The sequence below is a fragment of the Aythya ferina genome (genome assembly GCF_964211825.1).
Source record: "Aythya ferina genome assembly, chromosome: Z".
Classification (NCBI taxonomy): domain Eukaryota; kingdom Metazoa; phylum Chordata; class Aves; order Anseriformes; family Anatidae; genus Aythya; species Aythya ferina.
In genome coordinates this window covers 83,883,889-83,900,411 of record NC_140299.1, presented here as the reverse complement: position 1 = coordinate 83,900,411, position 16,523 = coordinate 83,883,889, and the positions used below count along the sequence as shown (strand labels likewise).

At 43.5% G+C, this 16,523-nt stretch overlaps 1 protein-coding gene across 2 annotated transcripts in view; it reads left to right on the top strand.

Moving 5' to 3' along the window:
* The window catches only part of MCTP1 (multiple C2 and transmembrane domain containing 1), a gene marked incomplete at both ends in the record, with an annotated part of 313,509 nt that overhangs the window by 33,946 nt on the left and 263,040 nt on the right, over positions 1-16,523 (top strand). The window contains one exon of one of the 2 annotated variants that reach the window (XM_084504196.1): positions 352-861. The exons of the other annotated variant lie outside the window; for it this stretch is intronic. Within the exon in view, the coding sequence (XP_084360322.1) occupies positions 352-861 (510 nt within the window). Of the gene's footprint in view, positions 1-351; positions 862-16,523 lie in introns of those variants that run through there. 2 annotated transcript variants of the gene reach the window in all.

Sequence of the window (16,523 nt, the reverse complement as noted above, 5' to 3'; positions counted from 1 at the left end):
AAAAAGAAAAAAAAAAAAAAGAAAAAAAAAAAAAAAGAAAAGAAATCGGCGTGGAGGGGGGGTGAGGGGACAGGCTAAACCCACTGTGTCCTCGCAGCATATATAGGCGAGCCCGGCGGTAACTTTGTCTGCCTCCTGCCTTCGCTGCGGGGCCGGGGCTGGTGCGGGGGCTGTTGGTGGCAGTGTCGGTGGTGGCACTGCTGGTGGTGGTGTCAGCGGTGGCAGCAGGAGCAGCGGCAGCAGCAGCAGCAGCAGCAGCAGCAGCAGGCGGCGCCGCTCCGTCCCGGCCCGCCGGGGACTGAGGGCGCCGGGCCGGCCGGGCTGTGCCGCCGGGGCCGCCGCCGGAGGACGATGGAGCCGGGCAAGGAGGGTAAGCCCGGCGATGCCGAGCCGGCCGCATCCTTCCAGGCCCGGCTGTGGAGGAACCTGCAGCTGGGGGGCAAGCGCCGCACTGCGGAGCCCCCGGCCCCAGCGAGCGCCAAGGGGGAGCCGGCTGCCACGGGGCGCTGGGGGGGGCTCCGGCGGCGGCGGCAGGCGCTGGACCGCGTCTTCTCGTCCTCCCAGCCCAACCTGTGCTGCTCGGCCGCCGAGCCCCCCGAGCAGGGCGGCGAGGCCGGCTCCGCCCTGCGCCGCCCGCCCGAGCACCGGCCGCCCCCCGGTAAGGCCCCGCCGGCCGCCCGCTCGACCCCCGCCGCCCCCTCCGCCCGGCCGGGGGGCGACCAGGGTCCCGGGGGCGGCTCCGAGCCGTGCCGGCGGCCCGGGGCGCACCTGTCCCACCAGAAGAGCTCCTCGCTGCCCAGCACCGCCTGCCTGGAGCAGCTGCTGCAAGGCTCGCCCTCCGCCGGCACCAGGAGCCAGGCGGTGAGTCCCCGGGGTCGGGCACGGCGGGGGGCAGCGGGACCCCCGGCACCGAGGGGCGAGCCGGGGTGGGTGGTGGGGTCGGGGCGCACTGGGGTGGGCTGGGCTGCACCGGGGCTGCCCTCCTCCCCTGCCCCCTGCTTCCTCTGCCTGTCACTTTGTGTGTGTGTTTTTTTCCCGAGTCAGCCCAAATTCTGTGTCTCGGCGGCACAAGAGGGACGTGGAGCTTTTAGAGGGGTCCAGCACGGAGGGACGAAGGTGATTAAGGGATTGGAGCACCTGTCCTCTGAGCAAAGACTGAGGTCTGTTTAGCCTAGAGGGGACTGAGGGGAGATCTTGCCAACCCCTACAAAAACCTGTATAAAGAGGATGGGGCCAAACTCTTATCAGTGGTGACCGGTGATAGGATGAGGGGCAATGGGTATAAACTGAACCACAGGAGCTTTCATCGCCACGTGAGGCAGAACTCTGTGGTTTGGGTGACAGAGCACTGGGACAGGCTGCCCGGAGAAGTTGTGGGATCTCCTGTGGAGATCCTCAGCACCCGCCTGCGGGCCGTCCTGCATGACATGCTCCAGGTGTGACATGTGTGACATGGACCAGAGGACCTCTGGAGGTCCCTTTCAACCTCAGCCATTCATTGTGGTTCAGTGGCCCCGCTTGCGCATGCCTAATAAATGACAGTAATTAGAGAATCCGTGCGCTGCCACCACTGCACGCTGGTGGCACAGAGTCCCCTCAGTGCCCAGGGCAGGGCAGCAGCTCCAGTGGGTATCACATTGGTGACGAACCCTGTAACAAACCTGCCCTCGGGCCTTGCTGTCTGCCCTGTCCTGCCACCACTCTGTCCATCCCCTCACTGCCCAAACACCAAAACACTGTGGGCTGTTGGCGTGGCATCGGCCTGACCACGCTGGCGAGGTGGGTATTGCTCCTCATCAGCCCTTACTTTTCTGCCCACGCTCACAAAAGTGTATGGCACATTTCAAGCTGACGTCTTTGGGTTTGGGTTGCAGGAATTACAGGAGTTTTACTCTTCTGGGTAGCACAGGCCATTTTAAAGGCTACCACACATAGCAGCTAATAAATGTGAAAAGTGTCTTTACTTTTTTTCAGTGCTGTTCCACGGCTGCATTCAGCAAAGAAACAGAGCATTTATTTACAAAACATGCCAATTGTTATTTACTTGCAGTTGAATTACTCTTATTTTGAGCAAGGTACAGTCACAACATTTGGAAGGAATGCTGCTAATCCAAACAAAGTGGTACCCGAGCTTTCCAACAGTTGTCTTTAATGAGCAGGATTATGGCCAATTTCTGCAGGCAATTTCTAGCATTAACTCGGGCAGTGCCTGCATACCAAAACTGCTGTTTCTGATGTTAAGTAAAGCTTTTCATGTCCCTGGCTTGTTGGTGGAGCTTAGAGCCGCTGATCGTGATGTTTATTCTGAAGAGATGAGTTGAAACAGCTGTTTTGTGGTCCCATACTCAGCATGTCATCTGTCCTTCTCATCGCAGGAGGTAAAGTCTCACTCAGGTTATTTAACCTGGTTTAATTCACCATCTTCATTGGGCTATAGGGTGGGAGTGGGAACATGACTCACAATATAAAGCGCTGCTGGACGCCCTCCATTGGTGTTTGGTACTCCTCAGAGGCCTGTGCGCAGCAAGTAATGAATTCTGTGACTGTCTCGGGTTTCCAGTTCAGTGTATTTCAGGAGTCAGGTCTTGTATGCTTCTGTGCTGTACTCACAGTTCAGTAAGGTCCCTGCCCAACTTTTTGGTCTTGGCTGATGAAATCAATACTAATAAAGTTCTATATGATTTAAGTGTCTTATTTCATTAGCAATCAGGTGAGAAAATGTTGCATTCAAATTAAATTAAATGCATATCCACAATGATCCAGAAATGGAATGGTTGTAATCCTCAGAGTGAAGCAAGCACCAGCATTTCCTTGCAACTGTATTCCAGTCAAATCTCAAATAAATTTTAAAGCAAGTTTTAAAACTAGCAGTATCTTAGTGTGATTTTTTGTTTGTTTGATTTTCTTTCTAAGTATTTTTAACATAGTCATATGGAAAGGCAGTATTTTGAAAAATGGAATTAAATGAGGCTCCTCCAAGCTTTGTACATGTTTATTCTGTTGATTTTATTTTCTTCAGTAACTATGTACTAGATATTTTGAGGAAGGAAAATACTTCCTCAATGATGGTGGAAAATACTGGAACTGTAATCAGTGAAAAGGACCATGAGTTAGTGTGGTGAATGGCAAGACTTGCATTTTAGGTTGCATTACTATGTGCAGATTTAATCTTGGGATTGTACTTCTAGGCACGGTCACACCATTTAAAAATAATTTGATCTAAGTAAAACATCTAAACTCTGTGCTGTAGTGAGATCACAGCGAACATGGACAATATAGCAAATGCTTTGCTTTCTTGGCATTGGATGAAGTTTCCTTTCCAGTGAGTAGGACTAGCACTGTGCTTCAAGAAGACGGACTCTCAAGCATGGAGTCTTCAGCAAAGAATCATTACAGTTGAGCACTGAATCCTGACCTGGTTCCCCTCGGAAGACTGAGTGCCTCTCAAAGCTGCCCTTGGATTGGTTTGGGGTGAGGTGGATGCTACAATCACTCTGCAGGAAACTCAGGTTCCTTTCACAGGGTAGGCAGAATGTAAATGCCATTAACTAGCACCAAGAAATAAATCTGTGCATGATAAAACATCATCCTTCTTCCAGCTTCGGAAGGGTGTGCAGCACGTTTGCTTGGCCAAACGTTTCCTGAACCTGGATGTGGCATCCGTCCTCCTTCATCTGTCTGGGAGATGCACACCTGAGGGAGCCGCAGGTGGTGGTGGCTCAGTGGAGGTTTCATGGGCAGGAGATGCCAGCAGCCCTCAGGGGGTTCTGCAACTCCACAGGGGCTTTGGACATGCCCAGCACTGCCTGTGCCAGTGTGGCTTTTCTCCTGACCATGCACAGAGCTGCATGCCACCTGCAGCTTGTCGTAATCAGATAGCGAAAAACCAAAACAAAACAAACCAAAAATAAAACAAAACAAACAAACAAACAAACAACAACAACAAAAAAAAAACAGGAGGGTGGAAATACCACCATTTCTGAATGTTTGCAGTCAGAAAAAAAGCCACAAGTGTTTCATCATCCTGATCGGAGAACACGGGTGTGGGCATCTCAAATCAGTAGTGAATGTCAGCAGCATTCCTGGCTGGAAGAGTTCCCTGGCCTTGGCTGTGAGAAGTGCTGTGTGCTGCTTCCCTGGCAGGTTTGCAGGACAGTGACCTGGGAGTCACAGGGTGGTCCATAATGATGAAGGTGCAGCATCCCTCTCTGCCTGTCTCAGGAGATGAGGGGAGGCTGCAGGGTGCCTGCAGTGGAGGGCAGGGGGCAAGGCTGGGACTGCAGCTCTGCCTCTGGATGCGTAGCCATAGGAAAGCAAGCTTCATTAGTTCTGCTGCATGCAGAACCATTTGTTTAATTAAAATGGCATCCTTCAGACTTACAGTTACAGGACTTAAGGGACAAAAAATGGTTGTTGAGTTATATAATGCAGCATAGTGCAAGGGAGAGATGAGCCAGTGAGGAAAAAACCTGGAGGGATGTTTCCAGACAGCCTGTCTGTCTGACTCTCTGTAATATATAAATAGTTAGTTACAACGTTGATGTAAGAGGGGGAGCTTGGCGGCACCTGGGAGGGAACTGCAGAAATGGGAGAGTGTAGCATAGGGTCAAGTGAAGGAAGGTTGCACATTCAGGTTAAGAAGCACGGCATTGTATTGAGGTGTCTGGAAGATGAAAACAGAAGCAGTGATTAAATAGAAATAGGAGCAGAGATGGCTGTGAGGGAGCCTGAAGAGAGCAGAACTCTGAACTGGGTGTGGAAGGGCATGCAGGGCCAGCGAAACGCTGAGAGGCAGTGCTTCTCTCTCTACCAGAATACATCTACACCTGGCAGAGCGCCACTGGGGTCAGTGCAGTTACATTAGGAAAACTTGCCTTGTTGGGTCTAGTTTGTGCATCTTGAGGGTCATCTTCCTGTAATTGATCCAGCCAGTGAAGGTAAAAGAACAAAGTAGAAGGTAAAGGCAAAAGATGCTGGTGAAAATCTACGCAGATGATGTTATGCAAGAATCTTAATTGCTACTTTGGATTTCTAAGAAATTGCACTGGGGAAGGAGGGTGATGAGGAAAACCAAACACAAGAATTGTTTTTCTTGTCTTGTCTTGTGCAAGAATTACCTTTTTCTGAGATAATGCTCGTACAAAAGAAGAGGAGTTGGAGACAGTTCATTTGCACAGGTATTTAGAGCATGATTTGAGGGTGACAGTCTTCTGAGAATAAAAGAACAAAATTCTGGGCAACAGGGCTTTCCTTTGGGAATCTGGCCACCGACATGTAGGGAAGTAGTAGATGAGTGAATTTTAAAGCTGGACCAGAAGAGCCTTGAGCTCCTTAATAGAAAATAAATAAAAGTAGAAATAGTAAGCAGGGGGAAAAAGCTGTTGCTAAATTTCATTTATTTCTTAAGAAGGGCTGTTGCAGTTTCTCTGGGCTGTTTGCTTCTCCAGGAGTTTAACTACATATCCAGTTCTATCAAGGTATGTTGTGCATTGTCCCGTTTCCTCGTTGTACTGATTTCTGGTAAACTGCTTACCTCCCAGTGACTGGAGATGCAGAAGTCTGTTTTATGTTGTCTCGGACTCTGACCCATCTGTTAACTTGCAGTATGTTAATACAACGCGTGTATATTGCTAACACAAAAATCAAGTGATAGCACAACAGAATTGTATTTAATTATATCCTCTGCTTAATTAACTGAAGACTCTCTCCAGAGTTTTCAAAGGGAACTGCATCATTTCTCAAAGTTGGCCAGTTGGCATTTCTTCTCATGTGAAGTACTTAGGACAGGTATTTTAAAGTGAACTAGTAGTAGCTCTAGATTTACCATTAATTTGTGACCTCATTCAAGATTTGGCTTCTCTCTTTTTTTGCCTTTTTTTTTTTTTTTTTCCTGCCCTGTTTTTACTGGTTGCATATAAAACTCTCTATAATAAAATAATGGCATTGAGAATGATAAATGGATGGCACACAGGAATTGCAACAGCCTTTACACTAAAGGAAGCCCCAAAATACTAATTTTCTCCCCAGTGACTCTGCTGTAAGGTAATAACTTTTGCTGTAGGATTAGTAACTACTTTAACTGGATTTCAAATGAGTGTCAAAGCTCTGCTACTTCAGTGTATTTCATAAATTATTTAAAGAGGTTGAACTTGCTATATATGAAAAGCCAAACACCTAATACAGACATATTACTAAACTTTTGCTCAAAAGCTGAAAAGTGCTTTTTCTCTTCTGTAGCGCTGGACACAGAAAATTATTAGACAGCAATAAGACTTACTGTTGGTTGCTATATTGATGCAAAGAGAACCACTTTTTTAATGTTTTAGAAAACATGACTAAAGCAGTTTTAGAGCCACCAGCATGTCATTCACATTCCTTCTCTGTAGGTAGTTCTAATTTAACTGTTTTGTTGTGATGTGGTGCTAACATATTAATAGACCTAGGCATCATCTTTATTTTTTGTCTTGGATGAATTGCTGGTCTTTGGCAAGATGACCGAGGACTCTGCATTGATCTGAAGACTGAGGTTTGGCCTTTCCTCCCTTTCTTGTTTTGTTATTGATCCTAGATCTTTCTGATTATAAGTGTTATCTTCTAGGGAATTTTAAGAAGGTAGCTATAATGTAAACCTAAAGCTGTAAGTTTAAATGAGAAAAGAAATTGAAAAAAAAAAAGTTTTCTCTTGTAAAACAGGGAAAGATCCCTCAATCTTTACCTGTAGACTTAATATATGTAATATATAAATTAAATCACATTTAATTCAGTATGGAGTGTTCTTTAGAGTCTGTGTCTGTGCATGGAAGTAGCAGTGTACAGTCCCTGTACCGGTGAAATGATGACAAATCACACCAAGCGCACAGAAAAAGCCACCTAGAATCAGTGGATCCTCCACATGGGCCAGTCCAGGCACTCAGCTCTGAATTTGTCTATGGTCCGTCGATAAAACCTGTTTGTTATCAGGTGATGTAACGTTTTGGAATTATTAAAATTAAGACTGTATGATTCTGTTACCATAGCTGGAGGATTTTTTTTCCTAATAGTTGTTAATTCTTTGTATTACTCAGCATCCTTTTGTTTTAGAAGTTATTAAATTTGTTGTACTATGAAGTAGCTTCCCGTGGATCTCAACTCTGAGCCTTGAAAGAACAGAATAAAAAAATGACAGACCTTATTAAACAACCTAATTCCCGTGGCAATCCCTTTGGTTCAGCTTTCTGAAACAAACAAAAACTTGTCAACTACTTTGATGCGCTCTAATGCTTCCCTCCATGTCTTTGTCATAAAGCTGCTTGGAGAAATTCGACGTCTTTGAAGAAGAGAGTTTTTAAGTTTTATCAAGAGAAAACAGTTTTTACTCTTTATCACATTTTACTCTTTATCAAGAGTAAAACCAATATTTTTATTTTATTTATATTCGATGTCAAGTATATCAAATTATTAACTAATAGGTTAATAATTAAAGTGTTTTTCTAATGTGTAGAAATGGGACTACCCAATCTAACTACTGCAATAGGATTTTCAACTTGTTTTAGTAAATAAATAAGTAAATTAGACTAAATATACTTAATGTTTCCTTTAGTTTCCCTGAAGGATGACTGAGGATCTGCTAGTGTTGCTCTGTCATCAAGTTCTTCTGTGGATGCTCATATTTGTTCCCAGTCATTAGCACTGGTAGCAGCCTGGTGATTACTTGGCATATTATCTTTAGAAATGAGAGTATATGTTTAGAGCATTTTTTTGCCCATTAAGACCACTTCTTGCTCTGGTGCCTTTAAGGCTTGGTGTCACTGATGCTAAAAGCAGAACTCGGTATGTTGTTGGATGTGGTGCAGTGTTTGTGTCCCTCCTGCTGCAGCAGGGGAGGCCTTTAGCTGCTAAGCTGGGCTGCAAGCCTTACAGCTTGGTGCCAAGCAATGGCTGCCGAGTTCTTAATCAACTGACTTTTTTTATTTTTATTTTTAATTGTGGACCAGTGCCTTTTACCCTGGAAGATACAGGCTAACACAAGAGAAGAGCTGGAGAGCATGTGTAAATGCTGCCACAGAGAGATCCTGTCACGATGGTTTGGATCCCTAGTGAAGTTTTTCTGATGTGCACACCAACATCAAAAGAACATCGTGGTTTTCTCTGGGAGCTGTAAATCCAATGTCAGTTCTGTCAGGAATAGTACATTTGGTGGTCTTGAGACAGGGGGAAAAAGACAGAACTCTCAACTGTTAAACTTTGGGATTCTGTTGCCGAAAGACCACATACTTCTTGTTTCCCAGATATCAGAGAAATTCTGGAATAGGTGACTGAGGCTTTTACCAATTGTTGTGAAATGTATTTATTATCTACTTACCTTTCTGGTACTAATCCCCAGCTCCTCTTTTACTGAGATAAATATTACTTGCTTACAGACCTTACAAAGATGAGTAGCTCATCTTTCCAGGACCATGCCATTTTTCCCAGAAATGGGAAAAAAAAAATAAATCAAAACATAGGTTTGAGTTAATGGCATGCTTTTATGAAAGTGTGTTTTTTCACCAATACAATGTATGCCATGAATGTTGGACAGTGTTGAGGCTGGGTTATGGCATAGCAGAACACACATACAGAGGTTTTGCTGCCAATAGGAAGGGAGCTTTGACTGCTAGGACAGATTTGGATGGGCTTTCAAAACCTCCCTCGACTGTCTCTTCATTTTGCTACTGGGAAGAGCAGAACTCTGTAAGTGGTGTTTACTCCTTCCTTCAGCCTATATCCTCTGTAATGCTTGGCTATTCTTACTTGCAAGTTCTTTTTATTTAAAAAATACATTTTTTTTTAGGTGAAACACTCCCTATTGTTTCCCGCTTAAGCATTGCCTTCATCCAATTAAGATCACAAGTTGCTATAATAAATCCAGAACCAAGGTTCAATACATCTGAATGAAATCTTGTTTTTCAAACTTTGCTCAATTATGTGTAAATCTTGTTCTTTAAGTCCTTGTAGTTTTTCTCTATCCTTCTTCTGCTCATTTGAAAGGGCAGAGAAGAAGTAAATTTCTGTTCAGAGAAGCAAAGGAAATTCAGTCACTTGTTTGACTGCTCTTAACTACTGGCACTGTCACAATACCTCACAAAACTGAGCATCAAACACCTTCTGTAATGCTGCAGTGCTCAAACTTTGCTCTCCTCTCTGTCCTATTCTTGGGAAGTTCTGCACCGGTTTCTCAAGAAAAGTCTTGTTCAGGAATGAGTCATGAAATGTGATACCAGGCGGATTAGATGCTTTTTTGGAGAAAGGCTGAGTGCTGTTTACATAAGGCAGTTGGCTTGAGTCTGAACACCGGGCGTGCCACAGATAGGATGCCATTTGGCTTTGTTGTGTTTGGTCTGTGGCATTTGCTTCTGCTGTGCCTGTGAGCAGGTCACCACGTTGAGCAAAGACAAAAAATCCCATGAAGGCTTGCAGACACCTGAACAAACCAGAATTAATGCACCTCATGTATATGTATCTTGCAGTTAAGCTATACAGTACATTGAAATTAATGAATATCCTTAATATGTTCCCACTTTGTGCAAGCTGTTCCTTTTTGTGTCCTTCGTGTAAGAGATGTCTGTACCCATGAGATGCCTATTTGCTGCTTCAGCTGTGTTATTAATTCAGCAGCTAGGCTACCCTGTAGCTAGTGATAAATATTTTATGGAGGTAGGTTTTAGAAAAATACCAACATCTTCCAAGTGTTTTAGAGGGGAGACAACCCAGACATTTTCTTGTAGCTCGCGTTTCGTTAAGGTAACTTATGCCATGGTTTATGTATTAAGAGAAGAAAAGCTGTAGTTGACACTTTGATTGGTGACTGCGGCCAGTTTCTCTTTCTAAGCCTTTCCTACCCAGTGCTGGAGTGCACTAACCAGAAAATGCCGAAATGAAGTTTGTCTGGGCTGGCTTTTTGTTTGCTGGCAGACCTGGTGCATGGGAGAGATGCTGAGACCTTTTCCAGAAACTAATTCTCACCCATCTTGGACAGGACTTCATTTTCAACCTCTGGCAGAGCTCCTATGCTGTCAGAAAACAAAACTGCCTTCCAGGGACTCTGTGATTCCCTTTTACCCCCAGATTTTCAAAACTCCCCTCTTTGTCTAAGCGTTGTCTCAGAAAGTTTGTCTGTGTCTGTCTGGCAAATGGCTCTGAGCTCTTGGAGAGTGGGGTCCAAAAGCTTCCCAGCAGGAGGAAGCAAACACTGACTTCCTACTGCTGTTTCTGCTGGGCGAGGAATGATTATCAAATGAAACTTCATGCCCAGCAGAGAGAGCCTGTGAAGATCTAGAAGGCTGGATGAAAGGTAGAAAGAATTGCCAAGCTGTGTGAACTGAAGGTGAGAAATGGGGCTTTGGCCTTTCATTTTAGGGATGTCCTTATCCCCTTGCAGATAAAGGCTTACTGCCCTCTTTTGCACAAACTTTCTTATTCTGTTAGAGTTGTAATTGCATTTTTAAATTATGAACATTATTGATGGTGGTTTTGATTTTCTGGTTTACTGTAGTTGATCTAACATTAATATAACAACAGGTATAATCTCAATGTCATAAAAACTGGCTTTTGCAATTCAGTTTTATGCTACATTTTTAGGGTAGTAACAGTACTGCCTCTGGGAATCAGACAGAGTCCAGGAAATGTGATGGAATAAATGCATATGCATAGTGTAGCTTTAGTCTGATACATTTAAAACAAACAAATAAAATAATATCTACAGATAGAATAAATATCTAAAGATTAAAAAACAAACAAACAACAAAAAAAAAAAAACCCAACCACTCACTGGGTTACAAGAATTGGGAATTTTAATCTTTGTCATGTTTATAAGATTTGTATCTAAGATTCAGCTAGGAAATGTAGTTCAATTTGTAGGGTAACAGTTAATCTCTTGCAATTGCAGTGCTAAGATTGATGCTGCAATCTTTTCTGAGCACCAGTGCCAAATAACAGTAGAAACACTCTAATCATCTCTGTGGTGGAGATACACATTTCTGAAATGATTTACAGAATTTTCCATTTAAACTTGTTTGGTGGGTTTTGTTCTGTGCGGTGGTTTTCTTTTTTTTTTTTTTTTTCTCTCACCTCCCAGTTGCATCATGTTGATGCTTTGGTGGCCCGGCCTTCGGATTAGCAGCATGGTGGATGGCTGTGTGGTTCTGTGTGGAGAAGACACTTTGGGTGTGAGTTTGTAGCAATATCAGGGTGTATAGCACGTTCCATGTAGGACTCCAGATGACGTGTTCAGTGTAGGTGCCTTAGAAAGGTTTGTTTCCATATGTTGAAAATGGGTTCCTCAGCTTTAGAAAGCTTTAAGTCATCTAACCTGGAATTTCTGTATGTCACAGATCTGTGGGAGAACTGAGTAACTTCCCTGTTTACAGGTACTTCCTTATGTTAATTAACACTAGAAAATGAAGTAAGAATCATCCATGAAATTATGAAGTGATGGAAAAAGAAATGTTTGGAGTATCATGAAATATGCTGCGCTGTTTTTCCCGATATAACCTTTTCTAACACCATTTCAACATGCAAAGCACAGCTTTGTTTTCATTACAAAATATTTTTCCTGTTGCTTTCTACTTTTCCTTAACTCGTAAATTTGAGAAAATTCTGTTCTTTTCCCATGAGTATAGAGTACTAGGGAAAAAAATATCAACAATAATAAATTCACAGGGGGAGAGCTGTTTAGGGCCATTCAAGGTGTCCCCCCACCCCCAGATGGTGTGTTGGAGGACAGCATGTGTCTGAAGCCCCATTGAACATCCTCAGATGTTCAGAAGCCAAACATTAACTGCAGCTGTACAGCTTTCTGCTCTTTCTGCTGGTGCTCTGTCGCGCTGTTCGTCCAGACTAACATTAACTTCAGGCCTATTTGTAGCAATGTTTTGAATAATATGAGCTGTAGTTACTCATGTATTGCCAGAAGCCTCTGTCAGTTGCAGAGTGGAAGGCTCATACTGAGTTCATTTGATCTTTTTAGCTAGTGTTTTTAAATATGCTTGTTGTGGCAGGTAGAATTGCCATATTCTAGTTAATCTATTTACTAACATAAAAAAAAAAAAAAAAAAAAAAAAAAAAAAAAAGTGAAAGCATACAGAAGCATGATTAACAATTGTTCCAGCTTGTTTCTGCTTTATGCATTTGTTTTGCTGCAGTGGTGAGCACAGGTGACACCGCTCAGGTGGTAGGTACATATTATTTGAAAACTTCACTGCTTAGAAAGGTAGCACCAGTACTGCCACTGACAGGGACTGGCCAGTACAGCCTTATCGCACCATCTGCACTGAAATTCAGCAACTTCTGACAAAACCCAGGTGCCAGCTACTTCGATTAGCAGAGGAGAAGAAACTGAGTAGTGCACAAGGACCTTCCCCCCCATTAGAAATGTCTGGAAGCACCTGGAAGGGAAGGACCTGCAGTGACCCATCCAGAGCAGCAGACAGAGGGGCTGGGGGATTTGGCAGTGTGTGAGTGGAGAGGTGAGGAAGGTGATGGGGAGGGGAAGGACTGAGATGCAGGGTCAAGATTTCTGCACAGTAGTGTATTTTGCTCGATTTCTGTGCAACAGAGGAGGCAAACAAACAAAGGGTACTGACATCACTTAGCTGCAATTAATTATGGGTTATCATTGCACATGCAGAGATCTTGACACATGTATTTCCATGACAGCTGCACTGGAGAATTCATAGCGTGTCATGCCCAGTAGGAATGGACCCTAGACTGATAGACAAAATATTGTGAAATTGAGCAGTTATTCAAGACAAAGCTACTCAAAATCTTTGCAAGTCCCTTCCTAAGGAAAAGGCTGTCTCTCAGCCTCTTCCTCTGCCACTCCATCTGTTTTTAGCGAAGAGGAATGATTTATTCCTCTTGCTTTATCATGGTGTGATTGTTGTGATGCGTGGTTGCTTTTGTTGGTGTTGAAATAGCTGATGACTGATAGAGGAGAAAAAGAGATGGGCTAGGAGGAGGAGGGTGAGTACCATCCCTAGGGTGCTGGGAGAGATGGCCAGTCATGGACGGATGCTTTGGTCTGCAAGGTTGCTGCCAGCTGTTGTTGGGAAATTTGTTTTCAGCAGCACAGGTTTCATTTGGTTTCAGATTTGGTGAAAACATTCCCATGGAGGAGGAGGAAAGCAGGTGAAGTGTAGGGCAGTGCACAGCGATGTGCACAGAAGGTTTTGTGTTCAGCACAAGTACTCTCTGCTCGACTCCCACAGCACCTCTCCATCGGTGTCCTAGTCTGTGCTGGAGGTTTGCACACTAAAGGTGGAAGCAAAATGAAGTCCTCTGCCAGACAATTTGTTTCAAATTCAGCCATTACCATGTGAATAGAACTGCAACGATGATGCAGTGCTGTAATGCATTAACAGCTCCTCCGCCTGCCTCCTTGTTGCATCCCTGCTACTAATGTTCAGTGTCACAGGCTATGGGTTTCCCTTTGTGCCCTGCCATACAGTTGCTTGGCAAGGCAGATCTGCAGTCTCAATTATGAAACGCGTGTACACCTCGTTTGCACGAGGGCATGGTGGCAGGTGGCATGGTGGTGCCAGGCTGCAGAAGGGCTGCACTGGTGCGTCACCACCGAGTTACATGTATTTGGGTACAGACTGCAGAAGTCACCATGCTGTTCCCTCTCGCCACCAGGATCTGCCTGCAGGCACCTTGTCCTTTGCAAGGCACCTGGAAAGGAGCGAGGAGAGGTTTTCTGTCACTGCAAAAGCCTAGGGTGTCCTGGCCGGGGCAGTCATCATTTGATTTTGTGAGTCTGTTGGGGAATGGAGTGGCTCTCAGCTGTACCTGCTGCGTAATGAAGTCGATATTTCAGCACTTTGAGGTTTGGCAGGAAAAAAAGGCTAGCATCTTTTATTGACTGACTTTGTTAGGAGCAGGGCGATCTATGGCTCATGAGTTTATTTTTAAAATATGAAAAGGTTTGTTATCATGTTGCTGGGCATGAGGCTGAGGTATTAGAGACTTTCAGAGTATGGCTGCCAGACATTATATTCTTCTTCCTTACTCAAAGAGAGGACTGAAATCTGAGAAGGCAGCAATGTAAGCACACTTTTTTTTTTTTTTTAAACAAAAAGTAATTGAAAAGTGAGTTATTTTTGACTAGTACAACATGAAGTTTCATATTCTGTCTTCATTCTGAAACATTTCAGAAGGGAGAAGTTTACCTATCTTGTGAAAAGTGTGCAAAATATTTAATTTGTCTTGTGAATATATGGTTATATCATGTACATGCTCATCACCATGTAGATGTCCCTGCACACAAGAAGCAATAAAAGTACTGCACAGCTAGAATATTAATTTTCACAGAATCCAGGATTACTGCTTCATTCTCATTAACACATTCCCTTATTTCTCTCAATTTGTTGCTCACTGACAATGTTATTGGATGTGAAATGCCAGGTAGAGTAATTATTTGTTGCATCACACAGCATAATGGAAATCATAGGTTGTGCCTCCTGTGCACTGCACAGATGGGAACCTGCACTTGTACTTCATGCTTTGTCTTCAAATTTGATTTTTAAAAAGTGGGAAAAAATGCAAAAGCACTGATGACAATTGCAAGCAAATAGCCCTGTTTCAGTTGTTTTGCAAGACTGAGGGCTTCTGGTGTTTGCAGCATTTCCGCATAAGAAAAGGAAGCAATCTAATGAAGTCGTCCTGTCAGAGGAACTGATGTCCTAAATAGAGCTGAATGTCAACAGAGCTGTGATTCGCAGACCCCTGTGCTTTATTCTGTTAGGCCAAGGGAAAATCCCTGTCATTCATCCTGAGCAGGACTCCGCTGCTTGTTGAAACTCACAGGAGAAGAATAAACTCGTGCTCATTATTTATTCAGTTATTTATTTATTTGTTCTGTATCAGAAAGGGCCAACCTGTTGTAACTAACACTAGCGTTTTATTTGTGCTGCTTGATTGCCGATAATGGAAAAAATGCCTCGAGGCCTAAGATGCATTAAAGTGTCGCTTTGTTCCAGATGATGCTGCAGCATCCAAAAGAGAATTGAACAAAGTTACACGCTTCTTTTTTTTTTTTCTCCATGTATCAGTTCATGAGCCATGTCTAGATGAAGTGCTAGGAAACGTGAAAGGCAAGATTATTACTGGCCTAGCCACTATAAAAACAGAGGATGAGGAGTAATCTTTTGTGCTTCTTTTTGGCAGATGTCTAATGCTGTTTCCTGCAGTGCAGCTGTCCTTACTGTAGAGGCTGGCCAGTCCAACTACTGTCTTAATGACTTGCAGCTAGATGCAGTATCATCTCAGCCACTGGTGCCCAGATGACAATCTGTTTCATGCTGGCAAATGTGAGAAAATTAACAGACAAAACCCAGCCTTTTATCTCCTCCCACCGTTGCTAAAACCCCAACAGCTTTCTCTCTTTTAGAGGCTTATCATTTATAACATCTTATACCAAGAGGATAAAGGTGACCCAAAATGGATGTTTTCTCATTGGACTGTTCTGTGTAGAATATTCCTATTTCAGAGATTGACTTTTCTCTCTTGTGTTTGAATTGATATCAATTTAAGAATAGAGCTGTGTGTTCATCTGTGCTGATCTAGCAGTATTTTTCTTATATAACTTCTGATACTTTTCAGTGATATCCTCCAAGAGACTTCTGTCCTTTCAAAATGCCAAGAGAAAGAGATTGACATGTAAGAAATGGCCCAGGAGTAAGCTGCTCTCCAAGTCAAGCAGCTTTCCTGCCCATAGAGGAGCTTTCCAGACCAATCACTTTCAAAACATGGAGTGTACTTGCTGAATGACCTAGTAACGACAGCATGAGATTAATGTGCTCTGCTTGTAAACATGAGGCTGTGCAGCATTTTGGGAAAAAATCTTTGTACATCCTGAGATACACGATTTGAGCAGTAATAACATAACTGTTTTGTCAAGAATGTATTTTGACATTTTTTAAATTGACATTTGAAAGAAAATACTCATGTATTTTCTGATTGGTTCATCTACAGGAGAGAAATTTTCTGACAATTGGCATTTCAGTGTCTTGATAGATCAGTAGATCCAATTAAAAAGCTTTTCACAGAAGAACACAATTTCAGTTCTACCCTTCAAACAGAAATGATCCATTTTTTGTGTTACTACTGCCAAAGGGCAGTAAGGCACATATGTGCAGTGGAATGAAAGTTTTTGTCCAGAGAAGTTGTCACAGCAGTCACAGACAAGCAGCAGAGGAGGACAGTGAGACAGTTAAAAGCAGAAGAATAAACAGCCATCAGCTACTCTGTTCTGCAACTTCTGTTTCTAAGGAAGCTACTTAGAAACTGACATGTGATATCTTATGTAAAACTATGATTAATTTGTTTCCTTGCCTGTCACTGAATGGGTGGAAAATATGCCAGACTTTTCCCTCAGAATGGGAAGGATACATCTTACCTACTGTTAAAATGATGATGAACTTGTTGATATGTTCATGGAAACTGGAATTTAATTTGGAGCAAAGCTGTCTTTTTTCTCCAAGGTACCTGTTTTTCAACACTGGATTGCA